General features: G+C 37.9%; 1 protein-coding gene across 1 annotated transcript; it reads right to left on the reverse strand.

Annotated features, from left to right (window-relative positions):
• Positions 1-7014: 7014 nt before the first annotated feature.
• Positions 7015-8142, reverse strand: LOC109443990 (GTP-binding protein 10). Its single transcript, XM_074318792.1, is given in 3 exon segments — positions 7015-7555; positions 7557-7659; positions 7662-8142. Coding segments are annotated over 3 exon segments (1125 nt in total).
• Positions 8143-21520: the final 13378 nt, after the last annotated feature.

Here is a 21520-nt window from a genome sequence, read left to right on the forward strand (position 1 = left end):
GTTTTATAAAAGAAGGTCCTTTGCAGTCCTATAGATTAAAATAATAGCAAAAAATTTCTAGAGTTTTCTTGCAATGGTTGGCATAAGGTTTTGATCAATCTCAATATAAAAGAATTCTGTCAATATACACACACAAAAATTAACATAAGACCTGGTATTATATTTATCTTTATATTATATTATATTAAAATAAGACTGGGTCTTATATTAACTTTTGCTCCAAAAGACGCATTAGAGCTGATGGTCCAGCTAGGTCTTATTTTCAGGGAAACAGGGTATCCATGTTTTTCCCCAAAGCTATAAAAAGGTTACCTAACCTAAAAAAGGTATTCAGCTTCACATCTTATGAGACCCTATATAGTTTTAATATCTGTCCTGCCTTGTGGCTATCACCCAACTATACATACACCCAACTACACAATAAACTATATTTAGGAAACATAGTGTACGGGGAAAATAAAGATATACAGTGACACAAGTATGTGAAAGCAAAACATCTGGAAATTCAGTGAAAATATTAATAAAAGTGAAAAATTCAGTCAAACTTTTTGATATTATGTAGCTGAAAATAAATGGTTAGCTCAGTTGAGTAGATATTTTGGTATTATTTGAAATTCAAGTGTTCAAATGATTGTTTTCAGATTATTCTTTTGAGAATCAGGCCATTGAGTTTTAGTCTTAGGTCTCTTTACAGATAGGTGAGGCAGAAATAAATGTTGAAGATTTTGCTCAATGGATTGGATTCCACTCAGAGGAGCAATAAATTAGCTCTATATTACCAAGGTTTTCATTCCAAGAAGTATATTTTAAAATTTTTTGGCCTGGGAATAACATAATGTTGGTAAGATGTTCATGCATGGTGGTCAAAAACTCAAATCTCCGGATGGTATCAACCAAGTCGATTTTTCTAAGGATACTTTCTTCTATACCTTAAGGTGACATAAATGTCCCAGCCCAGGGACATTTTGGCATGTGGCCTCGAGGTGAGGAAGGTGGCCAAAGACAGAAGGATCCTGAGGATGGAAACTGTGGTGGCCTTGAAAAGATGCAACTCGGAGGATATATGTGGGGATGATACTGAAGGACCCTGTGGACCAGTGGGCAAGGTCCCATTGAGAGAGATGAGAAAGACTGGTGCCTCCATTCTTATTTTGTTTTTGATTTTTTTTAGTATGCTATGATACACGTAATATAAAATTTACCACTTTAACTATTTTCAGATGTACAATTGAGTGGCATTATGTGTATTCTCACTGTTGTGCAACCATCACTTGTTACATGTGCAAGATCTTAAAAAAAATCCATGTTGTCACAAGGTAGTTTCAGTTTGTCCATTGTCACTGATGTGGAATATTCCATTATGTGAATATTGCACAATTTACATTCTCATTCCATGGTCAATAAGAATTGTGCTTCCAGTCTTAAGTCTTTTATTCTTATAAAGAACATAGATGGTTGAGAATCCTTGTGGAGGAAGGGGTTGGGCTTTAGGTCTTATGATTTTTGTACTTTTGTACTTTTTGTAATTTTGTACCATCTTTTGTACTAGCGGTATAAGAGAAGCACTTACTGAGGCAACTATAGACTTTGTCTTTAAAAAAAAAAAGCAATCAATTATCATTTTATTTTCAATCTATATTTAGGGCTCTCCTTGATCTGCCAGGACCCCCACTCAAGCTGGGACTTGCTGATAACAAGCGATGTTCTATTCCTTTTATTCGTAGGGATACTTTCCTAGGCAATATGGCAATTTTTTCTTTTCCCCTCAATATCAAAGGGTGATCCGATGTTCGTCACTCTATATTTTACTATGAATACAGTTTAGAGGCTTTGCCACAGGAGCTGTACTCTAACGGGCTGAGCTGAGATGGCAGGGAGGTGTAGGGAGGGAGTGGAGGTATCCGGCCTGGGGAAGGACCTCATGGTCTTTCCCCAAAGCCACAGGATTTATAACTCCTGGGATATTCAGTTGCCTCTTTTGACTCAACTCTCCCTCCAAACCTCTTCTCCTCTCAATCAGCTTCAGACAACCAGATCCAGAGTGATGCACCACTTTTTCCTACACAGTTACCCTCAGAGGTATTCTAGCCTGTTCCTCTAGTTTCTGCAGCCCCTTGCCCTCCTGCCCCCATTCCTGCCCCCCGTGACTATATTGAAGAGCTGGATACTCTCAAACTCATGGTCCGGAATGTCTTCTGCCTTAAATTATGTGTCCCTTAGGGAAGCTCATTTTGGATGGATAGCACATGGCACAGACCTACTGCTCACTTTATCAACTGCTATTTTATATTTTGCATGATCAAGAAACTTCAATAATAGGGTACGAAATAAAGGGAGAATGGCTAAAAAGCCTCAAGCTTTTGCATAAATTGGATCCAGAGCTTCTGCCTGTTCAGATTGCAGCCGTGAACTCTGCTCACGTTGGTTCCTCTTGTGTTTATGGCAGTGTGGTTCAATGCCAAGAACAGGAGGGCCCGCCCCCCCCCCAGTATGTTGAAGCCCTATCCCCAATGTGACTATATTTGGAGATGAAGCTTTCAGGAGGTAATTAAAGTTAAATGAGATCATAAGAGTGGGGCCCTAGGATTGGTGGCCTTATAAAAAAAAGGAAGAGACAGACCTCGCTTTACCTCATGGCAGAGAGAGGACACAGTGAGGACACAGTGAACATGCAGCCATCTGCATGCCAGGAAGGGGGCCCTCACCACAAACCAAATCTACAGACACCTTGATCTTGGACTTCCAGCCTCCAGAACTGTGAGAAATAAAATTATGTTGTTTAAGCTACCCAGTCTGTGGCACTTTGCTGTGGCAGCCTGAGCTGACAAATACAACGCAGTCTTACAGCTGGAGCTCTACACCCTTGAATGACTCATTTAAGCTCTTTGAGGCTCTGTTATCTAATTTGTAAACTGGCAATAATAATCCTTATTCCACCCAGGCAGCTGGGAGGATTAATGAGATAACAGACTCACAGTATGATGGTTTCAGAGTAAATTTTTGAAAATGTTACTTCCTTTCCGCTCCTATCCTTTGTTTCTTTTCTTTTTTTTTTAAATTGAGGTATAATTGACATGTAACATTATATTAGTTTTAGGTGTACAACGTGAAGATTCGCTATTTGTATGTATGGACTGTGAAAGGACCACACAGTAAATTTAGTTAACATCCATCACCATGCATAGTTACAGAATTTCTTTTTCTTGTGAACACTTTTAAGATCTACTCTTAGTAGCTTTCAAATATGCATCCTTTGTGTCTTATTACCTGAAGACAATTGTAAAATGTACAGGAAACCAGAATGTCACTACCATTCCCAAAACAGACATAATAATTATAACTATAGCTAAAAATTGTGGAGTACTTATGGATCAGGCATTATACCTAACACTTAATTTGCATCATCTTGTTGAGTCCTTACAGAACACTTCAAAATAAATATTGTTATTCCCTTTAACAGACAAGGAAACTGAGGCTCAGGGAAGATGAGTTAATTCTCAGGGTTATGCAGTCCTTATTTAGTGGAGTTGGTGTTCACACCCATGTATGTCTGACTCCCTGGGCTGTGCGCTTAATTATTTCCTTATTCCCAAGTATATGATTATTGTTCATTCAACCCGAAGGGCACGGGAGATTCAATCACTGCTCTCTTGCCCCTGACTATCTAGTAGGAAAGGCAGAAGTGAAAATCAATAATTAGTAAATAGTGTGATAAATGTTAAATTTGCACAGGATGTTATTGAGTACAGAGCACAGATGCCAACTGTCTGAAGAGGCCAGAAAATAGTTCCAGAATCAGCTCGCTAGCAGGACAGGGTTGAGAAGGACATTTCAGGCTGAGGGGCTAATGAAATGCACAGAGGTACAAGGGCAAGGCCCATTGGAGATCGACGTGTGGTTCCGGGGGCTGCAGAGAGGAGCACACACTCGGGAAATGTAGCAAACGGAGCAGGAGAGGGTGGCAGAGGCCAGGTGGCAAGGAACATTTCGGTGACATACAAAGACATTTGAACTCTCTACTATAGAACATATGTGGTCTAAAGTTATTCTTAGTTGTCCTCCCCCCTTGATACAGTGCTTGTAGAAAAGTCTGTGTCCTGTTTATCTTTGGGTATCCAAAGCCCAGCAGGGGTAGTTACTCAACAAATATTTGTTCAATGAAAACACGGAATGACTGAACAAAGAAGTAAAAGAACAACACCAAGCGTATCATAATACTTACTTTGACCACAGGGGTACAGGGTTAGAAGGCACCAGGAATGGGGCAAGAGATGGCCGTGAGGGCGGAGTTACGCCACAAAGGCATAGGGAGGAAGAAAGTTATACAGGAGAGGAACTGTCATTCAACCAATACAGAAAGCCCAGAGGATTGGTGGGGGGCAGGGTGAGGAGAGGTGCAGGAAGGGAGAAGCAGATCTCAAGGGCATGCAGTTGGTTGTTGGATACATTGAGTTGGAAATGGTCAGAACCTGTAAGTTTTCTGATGGTGTCTTGGGTTTGGACGTTAGAGCTGAGGGTCACGTTATAACTGTGACAATATCTGTTTAGCTTGAGAGACAATGTATACAGGGAGAGACAGAGAGCTCTGGGGTCAAACCTTAGGAACGAACAGCAGCTTCCCAGAGATCAATACGTGTTGCAGAATCTTCTTTGTCATCAAAAGTAGAGAAAGAGGAGTCTAGCTTGTGGGCTTAGAAGGAATAAGGGATAAGCTGAATCTTGGGGCATGAAATCTAAGGAAAATTCAAGGAGGGTGTTTGCGGATTCAACAGGCTTAAACTCTGCAAAGAGGAGTAAATTTAGCATGATTTGCTGTGTGTTGTTTGGCAGTATATTTATTGGGGGAAATGATATGATATCTACAGAATTAATTGTAAAACAATTTCCAGGGTCTGCTTTGCTAGGTGCTATATATTTTTTCCATGAGTTAGATGCATTTTATATTCAGCAGTGGAAATTGAGCATTTCAGAAAAGTAAATCATACACAGAAATGACATTTTCATGAAAAAAAAATGAAGGATGTTAATACAGTTTAATACCAGGGGGATACAGTGAATGCAATGGCTTGTTTGCTCAAGGCATCATTAAATAAGCTGGTGGTAGGTGCAAAAAATAAGAGACCCAAATGGAAATTTCAGAGCAACTGGTGTGCTGACTTTCCTGGTGGGAAGTACTCTCTAGGATGACTATGGGGATATAATATCTCTTAAATATGTGGTAATAACCTCAGAGGCTTCGAACTGAATGACATTATTACAAATAGAAGCATAACTGAAGATTCCTCATGGTGATTCATTTACAAAAATAAGGATTGTTTTCATGGTTGGGAAAAGGAGTCAAGGACTTTTAGGCTTTCATTTCTTAGAAATTGAAATCATAATTCATTTTTTAACGTATTTGTTGAGACTAAGGAATGTATGTACCCGGTCTACGTAAAATAACTATTCTATGCAAAGGAAATAAATATGTCTTTTTTTAAAACTTTAATGGAAGTATTGTGTATAGATGAGAAAAATGCACATTAAGTGTGCAACTCAATGATTTTTTTTCAGAAACAGAACACAGCTGTAAAATCGACACCCAGACCAAGAAAGAGGGCAGCCCCCTTGCAGTCCCTGAGAGTAAACACCGTCTGCTTTCTACAGCATGAAATGGACATTCTTAAACATTAGATTTCATCTGATTCCCTACAAAGTAAATGCGTAATGGTTTACTGAAGACGGGGCGTTGACTGGTCTTTTGTTCTCTGCCTCATTTAGGCTCTGAGCTCATCCCTGGCAGAGAGCAGGGCCCATGCTGCTCTTCTCCCAAAGGGCCCAGTGCAGGGTTTGGAACTTGGGGGCATTCAATTATTAAACTGACGAATATAATGGAAAATGATGGGGAGCAAGGAAAGCCTGGAACCAGGAATGATTCCTGATGATAAAGGTGGTTTGGTCTTGGGGACATGGAAGTACCACCTGAGCCTGGACCAGTGCTCATTCTAAGAGCAGGGCAGAGAGGACGGTTACTCTCTAGGGCTGGTTTCAGGTGTAAGGTGATAGGATATGAGAGAGGAGGGTGGATAATGGAAGCATTTCTGACTCCACTAGGACACCAGCGTGACTCTCTAATACAACCGACCAACATCTTCAATAGTAGAAAATGTGGGCAAGTGTTTTCCCTTTTTGTTCCTCAGGAGGTTAGAATAGTCACTTTCCAGAGACCACGAGGAGGTTACAACTGAAGGAAATGAATCTCAATGGTAATATTTTATCACTTTTTTTTTTTTTTTTGAGTTCACAAACATTTATTTAGTGGTTTCTGTTAAATATTATCAATGATCTTTATTATCACTGAACACATCTTCCAATTTAGGGTTTTAAGATTTTCTAAAAATGAGACCTATTATATATTTAGTAGAAATAGGTACAATGACAGACTCAAAAACAAATAAAACCTAGTTGCTCATTCTCATAATATTCTAGAAATATTTTATGTTAAAGAAAAGTGACCTCACTAGAGACATCGGAAGTACAGGCCTATCAGAGATTTTATTACAGGTGGATTGGTCATAAAACTATAAACTCATTTTTTGTTTTCAGTTACTTTCTTATTGTTGATACAACTACAAAACATCACAAAAAGATATGGTTCTCAAATGATGGCATATACCATGTTCCCCCGAAAATAAGACCTAGCTGGATAATCAGCTCTAATGTGTCTTTTGGAGCAAAAATTAATATAAGACCCAGTCTTATTTTACTATAATATAAGACCCGGTCTATAATATAATATAATATAATATAATATAATATAATATAATATAATATAATATAATATAATGCAATATAATATCGGGTCTTATATTAAGTTTTGCTCCAAAAGGACACATTAGAGCTGATTGTCCAGCTAGATCCTATTTTCAGGGAAACAGGGTATATTAGAAGGTTAGTAATAGCTAACATTCCAAACAATACATATCTATGAAAAAGCTTTCAAATGAACACATATCAATACAATTTTTAATAAACTTAAATTCTGTGCATTCTGGAACTATTAAGCGCATTCTTTGATGGTGGCTCACTGTAAGATATTGTATTGGAAATCTGTAAATTAAGCAACTGTTTCTTATGATATGCCTCCGTTTCCTGGTTGGCGTGTTCATCCAGAGATTTCCTTACACAGTTCTCTAATTCTTCAATTCCTTCTTTGGTTATTGCAGAGATGGGGGTGATACGTTGGAACTCCACAGTCCTCTCTGGAGTCACGTTTTTTTCAAATAAATGCAGAAAATCTTTAGGATTCTGGAGTTGGTGCATAGGTACATGGAATTCATCTTGGGCATCTGGCAAGTCCATTTTATGAACTGCCAGGAGGGCAGGATTTGTCTGAACTTCCTCTTTGTACAACTCCAACTCTTTTGTAAGCAGTATTATGGTTTCAAAGGCAGTTCTGTATTGAGTTTGGGAAGAAAGCTGAAATCCAGACATATCAACAACAAAAAGTAGTTGTTTCGTTCCTTTGCTCATATGTGCTTCTTCTATTAAACCAGGAAGAGCAGCTACTGATATGTTTGAAATCATTATACATAATCTTTCCAAGTTCAGGCTTTAGTGTTGTAAATGCATAAACTGCAATCGCAGGTTTTGCGTGAGAAATCTGCCTCAGCAAAGAGATTTTCCATCATTTGGGAATCCCACTAGGCCTGTATCAGCTATAAGTTTGAGATCAAGGTGAATTACTCATTTCTGGCTTTTCAATGGTCCGAAATTTGTAAGTAATTTACCACCAAGCCCTCTTTCCACTACCAAAATTCTGTCTTTCTCTTCATTCAGTTCTCCTATAATTTCACCATTTTCTTCAGTTACTGAAACACCCACTGGTAGAAGAATCTCACAGTCTTTTCCTCTGGAGCCTTTCAGTGCACTACCCCGACTATTTGCTCCTTCTGCAGCCACAAATCGTTTCTTAGGATATTTGTCTTCAAGTGGTTTTAAAGTCATTTTGTTATGGGCTACAACCCAGATGTCACCACGGTTTCCACCTTCTCCACCTAAACGAGGGTAACCCATTCCACCACTTCCCCCCCTGGTGAAGAGTCTTAGGTTATCTCTGAAACTTCCATACTTTCTGAATAACACACAACTGCAGTGCACCATGCTTGCAACTGGCCAGAACTCACTCCTGCGGCAGGTGTACAAACTCTGTCACTGTTGTTTAATTCCCCATACATTTTAGAATTTTCTCTCAATCTATTTACTGATAAATGTTAGAGCACATGTATACAAAAAGGAGAATAATCAACTATGTACTTTGCTGCAATTAATTCCCTATATATTGTCAATCACTCTGATTTTTCTTATTCTTCCATTGTACAAATGACATTTAATTCAATGTTAATAATAATTAAGATTAAGTGAATCTTTACTATAAACCAGCCCCATAATTTACATAAACAAACCCATTATACTCTCACACTTATTACACTTCACGTTATACCTTTCCTTCATTATAAGGAAATGGGGCTTCGACAATCCACCTTCTGACCGAAGCCACACATCAAACAGAACTTCGACTAGAGAGTCAAGTCCCATTTGGTCCCACTCCGAAACCTGGGCTCCACCTACTACAAGATACTTTGGACTTCTCCTTACTATTTAGGTCCTCAGTACTGTTTACTGAAGGTGTGTTTTTTTTGTTTTTTTTTTTTAATTTTTAAATTTAATGATGAAGCAGATATCCTGTCAACTAGAAAATACAGCAGCCCTGGGGGTTTTGTCTCCAAAGTGTTGGCAGTCACTCATAGAGAGATTTCTATATCCCACCAGAAAGATGGTTGTGAATACAGAGGTAGAACACAGAACTAGAAGACAAAAGTCCCAAGTACTACAGTCAACTTAAAATGGAGTGTGGAACAATAACATGGTCAATTGTATACATAGGTACAGATAACACTTGAAATTCTTACCCGTTTAGTCACTTTTTTGGGTAAAGATGTCGTCTCTGGAAGTTCCAGTTAAAAATAAAAGGCTATCTGTTAGTTTCCATTATGACTTTAGCATGATTTAAACTAATGAATTGTAAGCAACTGCACAAAGGGCATCATAGCAGTGAAAAGCCCCCTCTCAGCTGGGGTTACTCAGAGAGGTAAATTGGTCTCCAGATGAGCAGACAATTTCTTAGGCTCCGACTGTCTTCCCAACCAGGAGGGTTGCAAGGAGAGGGTGGTGGTGCCCTCTGGAGATAATGAAAGCACAGTCCAAAGTGGCTTCCTGTTCTTCTCCCAGAATAGAATTGGGATCTAAGATCAGTCTTTCTTCCATATCAAATCTTTCCCAGGCTCCCCTTAGGTTAAGACCTTCTCTTCGGCTTGCCACATGGAGCCCTTGGTGGTCTACACTCCAGCTTTGTCTCAGACTTTGCTCTCATTGTGAGTTTTCTGAATCTTTGAACTTCGCCCAGTGTACCTCCAGGCAATCCTTAAAAGTGCTGGAGAACTATTTTGAAAAGAGTAAATGAATGTATATGACTGTGTTTGCTAAATTTCCCAAACTACTAAAATTCCATGAAACGGGGTTTCGACTACTATAATCTACAACTCTCCCACGTTACCATTTTAAGTACAGCAGGACACCAAATAGGTGACAAGGAGGTAGGTGGGAATAAAAATAAAATACTGTTCTTTTGTCTTTTAAAAATGAATTACACATATGAAGAAATAAACCTATTTCTTTAAAATCCGATAGACTATTTCAGGCCATATGAAGAGAGAAACGGAATGTGTTCAATTAAAAATGATAGAGAAATGTTATTCTTTACTTTAAAATGGCTGTCACTTTAATTATTTATCAGTTTTAGTCTCGGCTCACTAGTAAAAAGACACATTTTATATAACCGGATAGCTATTATAAGCTAACCAGATACCTTTGTCTTTCTTCTTGCTTTTATATTAAGCCCTATAGACTAAACGCCTAGCTATAAATAAAACTATTGATGTTAAAAGGTCATAGCTGTGAACTTTCACATGTTTCTTCTCCACTGTATCTATATACACTGTATACTTTACAGGAAGAAGAGATTCTTTATTTAAGAGAGCTTAAACTGTTCAAATTTGTAATGTACTGGGGATTTTGGAATGTCTAGGGGACTTAGTGGATAAAGCGCTGACCTTTCATCTCTGAACCCAGACACAGTCTAACCTCAGATAAGTGCAAAAGTTTTGTGTCAGTTGCCTGCATGATAAACTGGTACTATCCACTATCTTCCAACCCAATTAAGCATTACTGGCAGATCTGGCCTCAAGAGGCACATGGGGCATAGAAATGGAATTAATTCTACTCCTAGAGAGGGCGTCTGGACCTTTAAGATAGGATTTTAAAGTTATAAACGGGAAGCATCCACAGATAGAAATCCATAAACCTGTGTGTAAGCCACCCCCCCTTCCCGCAATCACATGCAAATCTGAGATACTGGGATACTTTTCCAGATTCATACCTTTAGCTTTTATTTGGTATGTCTTCAAAGGCAATTGGTAAAATATATTTTTTTTCTGTTACTTTATAGGAAAAAGAGAATTTGAATGCGTTGGTAGTAGCAGTTGTGTGTAGTAGCAATGGGCAACGCAATTTGATGCTGAAAGAGCCAACTTAATGTTCACAGAAAAGTGTGGACTAGAGTTACTAAAATAGTAAATAATGCACAAATCCCTATTTGTCTATTTTGGAGTATGTGGTGATACGATGAAGTGGTGACAAGTTTTCATTTTATTATTTAAATGTTACTGACCTGCCATTAAAATAAACATTGGGGATAATTCAAAGAACATGTTAGTTTCTTGTGGACGTGGTTGCTGCTTTTGACATCTTTGATTTTTCAAATGTACAACCCAACAATGTACAGGAGATGCTCACTATCTGCTTTATGGGGAATGAGTAATGATGGAAGGAGGTCTTATTGCCTAGCTAGAGGCCATTTTAACTTAAAAATTAAAATGAAATGTTTCAGTTTTGCAGAAATAATGAGGAAGAGAAGTTTGAACAATTCCTATAAAATATTTAAAAAATTTAAAATGTCAGCAATGAAAGGTATCAGATTTAACTTGAGAAGAGCCTTTAGTTTAATAGAAGGTAATACAGTGATTAAGCAGTTTTATTTTTCTCCCTTAGCGAGAAGAAACAATGGCCATTGTCGTTTAATTTAATTTTAGGAGAGGTTTCATTTACATACTCATTTATGCTATTCTTTAGATTCCACACTATTATACTATTTAAAAATTAACAAAAACTGTAAAAGCCACTGATTTAATCTATTCAGTTGGATTACAGGTTATTTTCTTTTGATTTTTTTATACTTTTTCAAGTGTTACAAAATATTTGGTATTAATTTTTTATTAGTTGCAGGTAATAGACATTTATGCCCCTCACAAAGTGATAACCCCCCTCCCCCAATCTACTACCCCTCTGACACCATTTACAGTTGTTACAATTCCATTGACTCTATTCCCTATGCTGTACTCCACCTCCTGTGGCCATATATATATATCTTTATATTAAATTATAGTTGACATTTGTTATTATTCAGCTTCAGCTTCGGGTATACACTGCAGTGGTCAGGCATCTATACCGTCCATGAAGTGATCTCCCTAATAAGACAAGTATCCGTCAAATAACCTATAAGATCTTTACAACATTATTGATTATATTCCCCAAATTCTTTCATATCTCCATGGCAATTCTGTGGTTACCAATTACACTTTCTAATCCCCTCACCTTCTCTCTTATCTCCACTCCCCTCCCATCTAGCAACCCTCAGTTTTCTCTCTGTCTCTGAGACTGTTTCTGATTAGATTGTTCATTTATTCTGTTCTTTAGATTCCACATATAAGTGAAATCATAATGGTATTTGTCTTTAACCAGCACAAGTAACTTCCGAAACAAATACTGCTCTCTAAATTCTACCACCTCACAACTTTCTCTTTAGCGATCATTCATGTTTGGAAAACTAAATATAGTATTCACTCTGTAAATCTGAAAATCACGAAGTCCTTTGGACATTAAAGGGAGAATAGTTGAAAATTTTTGTCATGAGTAATCTAATTTGAAAGTTGAGTGAAGGTGAACACAATAAAGGTGAAGGGTTCAAATTTAAGAGCAGAGGCAAGGGTGGCTGGAAGGGACCAGAAACTTGAAAATACTTGAGGAGAATTGTGTTGTGTGGTTTGAAAGAAAAGAAAGTGCTCAGATGACACGGACACCTTATATTATTGGGTTTTGCCAACATTGGACAAATTAATTATTACTCAATCATACTTTAGTGAAGACATGAAGTATGAATGTCAAAAGTATTAGCTAAATAGGAAAAACAATCTGAAAGAAAGAAGTAAAATCAAGAGGTTAAGAGATTGAAAAGAGCGAGATATGAAGCAGCCAAACCATTATCAAATTGGCGGTGAGAAAATGACGCTACACTTGATCTTGACAAAGGAGATTAGAAATCTGGGCTGAAAATCTGAGTGGGATTGGAGTAGAAAATTGATGTGAGGAAGGATGAAAAGCTAAAATTCCGGTCTTGTGACTAAGGATTTTTGGTTTTATATTTTAAGATGATCTGTATGGCTTTTCAAAGGGAGATTGTACATGCTCAGTGAGAACCACTTAGAAATGGCTTGTTCTGGAAATGGTATCTTCTGGCACTCACTATTTTTGCTACCAAACATGGGAAATTAACTACGAAACCCAGAATTCTGACACCAGCACACAAACATGTCAGCCTTCTCAAATTTTTTGTTTATAAAGGTTTTTTGTTTGTTTTTGTTTTTTTAGAAACTAAAGAAATAAGCTTTTAGTTACTTTACTTGGGGTAAAGCATTGCATCCTCACCGCTATACAATGATAAGTATCTGCAAAACTCAGTTTTATGTGAATTCCATATTCTCATGACCCTTCTCTATGCTTCCCCCTTACAGCATGAATAACAATTGTCGTTTAGATAGCTACTTGGTTATTAGTTTAATATATGTATATCTTACTAGACACGAAGGTGAGATTATGTCTATTTTTACATTGTTGTCGCTGGAGTGCCAAACTACATGACACATAGTAGGTGCTTAGTAATTGTTGAATGAAAGATTGAATCATTGAATGAATAAAGCACTCCTTGAGCTGTCAGTTTGAGTTAACATACATGTAAGAAAATAGATGTCTAAAATTAAGTGGTTTTCCACTGCTCAGAAACAATTTTTGCTATTTGTAGGATACATAATACTTTTTAATCTCATTGACTTGGAAATAAGCATTTCTTCTAGAAACTAAACAAAAAGCAATTGTACAACCACAAACTCCACACAAATATTTAAGGAATAAAATACCAATTAACTAAGAAAATGCAAGTCATTGATGAGCACCATATTTTTTTTCTTTAAATTTCTCCGTATTTCTCATATACAAAGGATTGTTTAGAGATACCATAAACTGTAATTTAAAACCATGTCCACTTATTCAGTGCCTGCGGTCACTCAATGCAGAGTAAAAGCCAAGAGAAGACCACTTGCTTTAGAGATAACGCCTTTGGAATGCTAATAGCGTAAAACTTTCTGAAGGAAAATGATTCTTTACTGAACAAGCCTAGAGTCCGATTGGCTTCGTCCATTTTGCACCTTTGTGCTAGGGAATCCTTAGGTTTAAATGACGGCAGCTTCAGTCTTTGCTTTTCCATCCCTTAATCCTTCAGGAGCACAGGTTTCAGTTCAAGACAACTTCACACGGAACATAAGAAGACTCTGTGAGCCTACGTCAAGTACGACGATCTTTTTTTCAGCTGTGATCTTTCACTTGCATCCTATAGTACAAGTGACTTTGAGGCCAACCAGTGTCAAATAATTAATGCATTTTCAACGAAGGACTTTTTTTCCACTATGCTATAATGCAATGCATGAAAAGCAATAAATGCTTTCATGTAAGCCACTTGTACCTGTGGTTTTCATCACGGTTTCACTGGGACCCCTCACATTAGAGAACCTTTGTGAGGTGCCTGAGCTGAAATGGAAAGAAAAGCTGGCCTGGGAGGTTTTACATCTGGTGTACTACCCCATTACTTAAACAGGCTTCATCTTAAAAAAAAAAAAAACACACACACACACACACACAAAAAAAAAAAAATAGAAAAAGAAAAAAAACCGTTACACAGGTTGAATTGAGGCAATTATGTTCTGATCTAAGACATATATATTTGTCGATTATTTCCAGGTGGTTCTTTAAAAACATGTTTTCTTGATCTATAATTAATATTTTGCTAATGGAGCTCGAGCAAAATGCCACAAAACGACTCACCATTTCTCCATGCCGTAAATGATAAGAACTAATAGTAACCATATTAAGATTCTTAGGTTTTTAAGCATTATCCTAGTTTGCGTCACAACTATTATTTAAAATTATAATATCCAGGTGCTGTATATGGTATTTGATCAAAGGGAATGGAAATGTAATGAGTTATAAGTTTTCTCCCTGAGGACTCAAGCTGTATATAATGGGAGTGGGTGTGATTTATTTTCGGAGTCATTCTGGAAACAGTTATGAAAGCCTTTAGTTAGATGTTGGTAACTGGGGTTATTGAATCTGCTGATATTTACCACTTGTAGGGGGTTATAAGAGTGCACTTTTTGAGGGAAAAAGTGAACTAAAACGTTTTAAAAAAATGCTGCATATCAGAAAGCATTATTATCACCTGCTGATTTTTTTAATGTATGTTTCCAGACCCGATATGACATGTTCGTAGACTCAAAAAAAAAAAAAAAAAAAAGTGAAGACTTCAAAATTGACCTTTACAGATAACAAAAAGTGACACTTGATTTTTTTTGATGGTGATGAATGCATCCTCTAAATGACAATGAACAGTAGAGCTGTAATTTTATGGGGACATTTCTAATTTTTTCTCGCATTAACCTTGTATTCAGAATTGCTGACAACTTTGAATCACAGGAGTAAATCCACTTCCCATTCCTTGCCATCAATGAAAATGATCCATCCTTTCCCTTTAAGCAAATGCAGTAAGGAAGCATCAGAAGAAGGTTGAACCCTTTTTTTTTTTTCATCTTCCTCAAATATTGTTTGACCTTAATCACTGTCTTCCAACAAGCTTAATGTGACATCACCTTGAAACAAAAACACACAGCTCTCTCAAGTCTGGCTCTGGAATGAAACAGCCCTGATTATTAGTCCGCTGTGTGATCTTTTCCCATTGCACTGATGAGATGAAGCTTAATCTCGTTTCTCTCCTCTCCAGGACCACAAACCACAGGCAGTTGAAGGCCGCCTGAAAATCTCTTACATCTGGAAGAGCAATAATTCATGGGATTTCGCCTGACAACCATGACAGGCAGCAGGGCAGCCAGAAACAACCGTCTCTTATGTTGTGCTATTTGCAAAAAATCAGAAGGGGAGGAGTCAGCGCAGGGCCATAGCCTTCTTTAGCATATGTTAGTGGAGAGAACCCTTTTATTTTCCGCCAGATGCTGCATGAATAGGTCCTAAATATGACACAGACAGTAGCTATCACTTCGAAACAAAATTCCTGGGTGTCTGCTAAGCTGCAAAGCATATGAAGGCCTATTGTCTGGCAAAGGGTCATGGTTAAATTTGCACAGATTTTATAAAACAGAGATTTCAGATTCTGCACGTGATTTATGGGCATTTGCACACCCCACTGTGCTTGAATATGATACCATCTTCTGAGTAGGGTGATTTCATGAAATGTATATGGGATTTAGCTATAGCAACTTTTACTGGGCAGCTTAGAAGGGCCAGCGGAGTACTAGAATTTACTGCGGCACAGCTTGTGCTGTCAGGCTCAGGGTTGGTGTTTATGATTTCTGCAGAAGCAGAAATAAACAACTTCTCCTTAATGGCCTTCTTTATGTGTAGGCAGCAGTGGTCCTATCTGGTCTCACACAGTAGCTGGTGCAGCGGTCTGTCCCATTTCATGTGGAACCAATGTCTGAAAATTTGCATTTCTGCTTTTCTGAGCTTTCTGTGGCAGTCGCCAGAAAGAGGGAAATAGTCTGCGACTCTTTCAATGGGTAGCATTCCACTCTAGGTTTCTATGCTATAAATACATCGTGAATAGATAGAATGACTCAATTTTAAGACTCTGACAGAGAGAAGGGAAGGAAACAGCCGGATTTATTTTCAGATCGTACCTTGTCCATAAACCCTGTAAAAATACTCATCAAAGAACATTTAAATGACTTCGTTGAGATGCGTGTTCTCCCAAAGTATGCATGACATCCCTATAGCAGCACTCAATACACATGTCGATGTGTATTTAAGCAATGTTAAGAATAATATGGGGCATACACACAAATATATGAATATGTTAAATATATATTCTCCCATTAGAAAAAAAAAGTAAGTATTGAAAACTTTCCTGATATAACAAGTTTTAAAAGTTCCAAAGAATGTTGACATATTTGTATCTAGGAGCAGGCAGAAAATGCATTTTTTTTTTTTTAAAAAAACTAGACAACCGTTTCATGCCAAAGAAAAACAATTCCTTTGCCAAACTACACATTGTTAACTTAAAATGTGTTCCATGTGGAAATAGGAAGACTGATTTTAAGGAAAGGCTAGTGATCTGAAGTCAGCTGGCTCCATGCCTGCCAACTACACATTTTGGCTTTTAGTTATACAGCTAGAATTGGAAATATTTATTTCCCCTCTTTAAGACTAGCTCTTTCTCTTCGCCTAGTAAACCAATGAATTTGCTTGTAAACATGCATATAGAAACAAAACAAAACAAAACAAAAAAACTTCCAGGCAATACACAAGGGAAGAATAATTTAAAATCTTTCGTAGGCAGGATATTATAGGTTGGAAAGACTGCATTTTACTCTGTTCTCATTTTGGCCAGCCCTTTTGCCAGCATTTTTGTATACTCATCACATTTTTCTGGAAAGAAATTAAATTACCGAAGGCTTCAGCTCTTGAGTATGAAAGCTTAGGCCCATAAGACAGACACATATTTGGAAGACTTATATCTCTACTGATGACAATGTTTACCGATCACCACTGTTTAGAATTATCAACGTCAACAAGCCTTCAGAGAGCCGGTCACTGGTTTCTTTGAAGTATTCATTATACCATGGTCTTATGCAGGTTGCAGATAAATTCTGAAATGCAGCATGAATCTACAGCTATGAACAGTCATTGGAAATAGCTTACAAAGAAAGAGTCCTGATGTTGTTTTTTTTTTTTAAAATTACCTAAGCCTCATTTGCCAATCTTATCAAACTCACATTGGGTTACTTAATTTATTAACACTGCACATTTTTCAGCAATGGATCTCTGCAGAAATACTCAAGAAGTACTTGTACGTTGTTTTATGTAATATGAAAGAGGGGGCATTAGAACTTCGAGTGTATATGGAGGTGTAGCTTTTATGTCAGCTTCCCTCGCCAGGAGACAAATCCAGAGGCTTTCAGTAGCCAGATTTTAGTAAGTCTGAGGGGGCAAAGGCTATTTATTGCAATTCTGAGAGCATAAAGCTCCTCCTTTTCACACATACCCCTTTGCTGGAATGCCCAAGTTTTATTTATGATTTTGGATTTTATTTCACAGCATTCCAGTTTAGTTTAGCATGATGTATTTAATAACCATGTCGACTGTCTTAATTACCCTATAAAGCAGGGTTCCACTGGCATTTGACCCTCCACGGCATTCCAGAGAAACTGCAGGACCATGATAATTACCAACCGCCTGTGAGAAAATTAAACAAAAAGGCCCAACTTTTAAACCACCATTTTAAACGACCTATTACAGCTCAGGAATAAATCATTGATGAAATAGCCTGCTTAACAGGAAAATAGCTATTCCATAGCGAAGAATTTCCCCTCGCGTGATCATGAAGAGAATATTAAGTATTCTTCAGCTCAAAAGGTTAGATTTTATGTCTGTCCAATGCCTTTTAATGACACATTTTTGTGTAATTTTACTGTAATCAAAGGCTTTTCCAATAGAGGTTACAGACTGTGGGTATTTTGTCAGACTTAAACATTTTGCTATCCATAGAATAGTAAATGAACTTAGATATGGCCAGAGGAAAAAAAAAGTCTGTGTATAATTGGAGAAAATTCAGATTAAAAGAAGATCTATGAATAGTTTTATTTCCTTTGATTAGCAGAGCCATTTGCTATACGTTTTGCAAAAAGTGCTAATCAATCACTCGGTGTGATAAGATTGATTTATTAATTGTTGCCATAGTCCAAAAAAATAGTGACCTGCTTTGAAGGTCTAAATGTCTGGATTAATTTGAGAGTGGTGCCAATATGTCATAACTAATCATGATATATCGTTATGTTTATTTCTATGTAATAGTTCTATCAGTCTGAAGCTCAACAAACATAGAGCTTACATTCCCTCCCCCCAGCACTCCCCACGGATAAATATTTGTTTTGTGAAAACTGATATTTTACATACGTTTCCTATTATGGTTCCCAGTGTGACATTAGAGTTATACTAGATAACTCTTTTCTGATCTCACTGTAATCCAATAATTAGGGTCCTCACTTGAAACATTTTTTGACTACAGCGCAAGTAAGGACATATAAAAATTGTAAGCTTTTGTTCTTTTTTTTGCAATAATTTCGACTCTTCTTTGCAAAAAGCAAGATAAGCACATGTGCCTTGAGGTCACATAAGGTCCATTTCCAGGTTTCTAATACTGGCCACTTTTTTTTTTTTTTTGGCAAATTGCCTGGGGCCCAGGGAAGCTGGCCAATGGGTACTAAAAATAATTGGGTGAACAAGTATGCATTTTTGGCAAGGCTCTATAGTAGAAAAGAGACGTACTAAGTTGCAGTCAGGTATCCCAGCATCCCAAACTCGTTCTGCTGCTCACCAGCTGTGTGATGTTCAATAAATGAGTCACCTTCTCTGAGTTTCAGTTTTCTCACTTGTAAAGTGGAAATAATGGTGGCTGTTTCACAAGGTTTTGGGAAGGATTAAGTAAGACAATATATGTAAGATGCCTTCCAGAAGGTCTGGCACCATAATAGGTATTCGGATTTTGTTAAATTTGATCTTTTGGCTCTGTCCCCAACTGGGGTCACAGTAACATGACTAATGCTTCGTTACATGTTTTCTTATTGAAACCCACTCAAAAGTGCCCAGGCTTAACACTAAGAAGAGATCACCTATTATCAAGGAGCGGCTGACCAAGGAGCCTTAATCTATTTCCTGGACCATTCATGCCACATATATTTCTATGACCACCAATGCCAGTTTCCATTGGTACACTCCTCACTGCTCTTCAAATATTGTGTCCCTATCATAGATTAGTCCCTTAGTTATTTTCAGTACAGCTGAAGAAGGCTTAAAATAATTTTAAAACACTATGAAAGAAAAAAAGATAAATAAGGGGAAAAAAATAAACCATTGGATTCTCGAAGTAGAGATTTCTGACTTTTCTCATAGCTAGCTCTCACCACGGTCTGTCCAGTTCTAGATTTAAACCCAAAGTTCTGTGTCCATGGACCATTGTTTTCACACTCCTGGTTGCCCCTCGAAAGGAGAACGCTTCACCTTTTCCTGGAGAAGAACCATTCTTTTTGACACGTTCTAGTATTCAGGCTTCACGCTAACCATCTGCCTTGCCACCCACTTAGGAGTTTTCAACTCAAATCAAGGTTTTGGTCTGAGAAACAATCTCTTCTCAATAAAGCCGCATCACAAATTATGTCACGTTTTGGGTGAGGTGTATAGGAAACAGGTCAACGAAGACACCACGGCCCGATGAAATTCCCAAAGTGGCAGTGACTTTAATATTAGTGAAGTTACAGTTCTTTGGAAAACAAGTCTCAGGAGTAGCCCTGGTATAAAATCATCTAGGTGGAGATGGACAGCCCTGATCCAGTAGCTCCTGAAATCCACTTTTAATTAAGGTCTTCTCAAACTCTTATCTCACTGACCCATGAGTATAGCAGCTCTGGACTCCATGGACCCTGAAATGATCCTGAGAAGGATTCAGAGGGGCTGACCACTTGGGTGGAAAAAAATCACAACTTGATTTTCACTAACCTCAAACTAGAATTTATGATTTTGTTCAAATTTGAATGCAGACAACAAACCACAGTAACATTAACAGGACTTACGATGTTACCAAAATAAATCACAGATATTTTCACATCACATTACACATGTGGCGGATATCATTTATGCTCATCAACACCTCCAAGTTCCATGAGGCAGGAATGAGGTCTGTTACCATGTCTTATTATTTAATGCATTAATAATGAAGCACATATGTTACTACATCATAAATTATTTTCAAAATATTTCGATCACTGTATTTAAGTAGCATGACTTTCCTTTGCAATCGTATATGCTGCATTGTACAGATGTAAATGCATTATTCCTAGATAGGATTTTTTGGAATTTACCAGACTGCCAATGGGGTCTACAGCACAAGAAAGTTGAGAACTTATGCTAACAGCGCCTTTAATTAGCAAACAGCTAGACTTCTGATAAAGACTCTGCTTTCCTCATCCGTCTAGAGAGAAAGAAACAACTTATTCAAGCTGGCCAAGTTGTTTTTTCCCTCCCAGACTTTCCAGACTAGAAATGACAATAAAATGCTCTTTTCTGTTTGTTGAAGCTGTAAGGATGTGGAGCCAGGTTTACCACTAGGTAAAGAAGGTTCAATGACAGAAGAAAATTAAATTAACAAGCAAGGGAAGAGAAAGAGGAGGAGAGTGGAATGTCGGATACTTGTTCTTAAATCTGGATCCAGTCCCTGAGGCCAGCACCATTCCTTTATGGTTGGGTTGTACAAGCCAATGGGTTTCCTGTCAGAGTTGCTTTAGGAGGGGTTTCTGATACTTGTAACAATAACGACAACAACAAAAACATCCTAACTGATATAGAGAAACATCACTGCCTCTTTCGTCTCTGACTCAGGTAGTATATCACAAATCCCTGTCCTTAGAACATCTCTATTGTGGCCATTTATTATTTCTGCCTCTTCCGAACCCCTCCCTTCTTCTTCCATAAAAGGATACCATTTTTCCTCGGGACACTGCCTCTCCCTATTCTCAGCCTACCTGTGTGGATAAGGCTGACCCGCCATAAACTGCAGGATTCAGCCACTCAGCACATTTCATAATCCGGGCCAGGTTCAATGTAACATACGATCTGGACCCCTGGGGATCAAGTCTGGTGCTTTTATGAAACTTGAGAACCGATATAGCTCTTTCCATTGGGACTGACGGCAACAAGGAGCAGTGGTGCTGTAGGTACAGGAGAAAGGTGAGGACGTGTGCCTCTGATAGTCCTGTTTCCCAGAGGCCAGAAACTGTTCATGCTTTTCCTGCCTTGCTACAGGAGGAAATTCTTCGAGCGACGCAGCTCAGTGACCCAATCATCTCCCCTCAGCACTTTCAAAGTTGTGCCTTTTCCCTATTCTCCCCATTTTGAATGAATAAACAAACGAGTGAATGGATGAATCGAATCTCTTTAAATTTAGCCTGTACCTGGCACTGACCTGCCATAC

The sequence above is a fragment of the Rhinolophus sinicus genome, linkage group LG14, assembly GCF_036562045.2.
Source record: "Rhinolophus sinicus isolate RSC01 linkage group LG14, ASM3656204v1, whole genome shotgun sequence".
Lineage (NCBI taxonomy): Eukaryota > Metazoa > Chordata > Mammalia > Chiroptera > Rhinolophidae > Rhinolophus > Rhinolophus sinicus.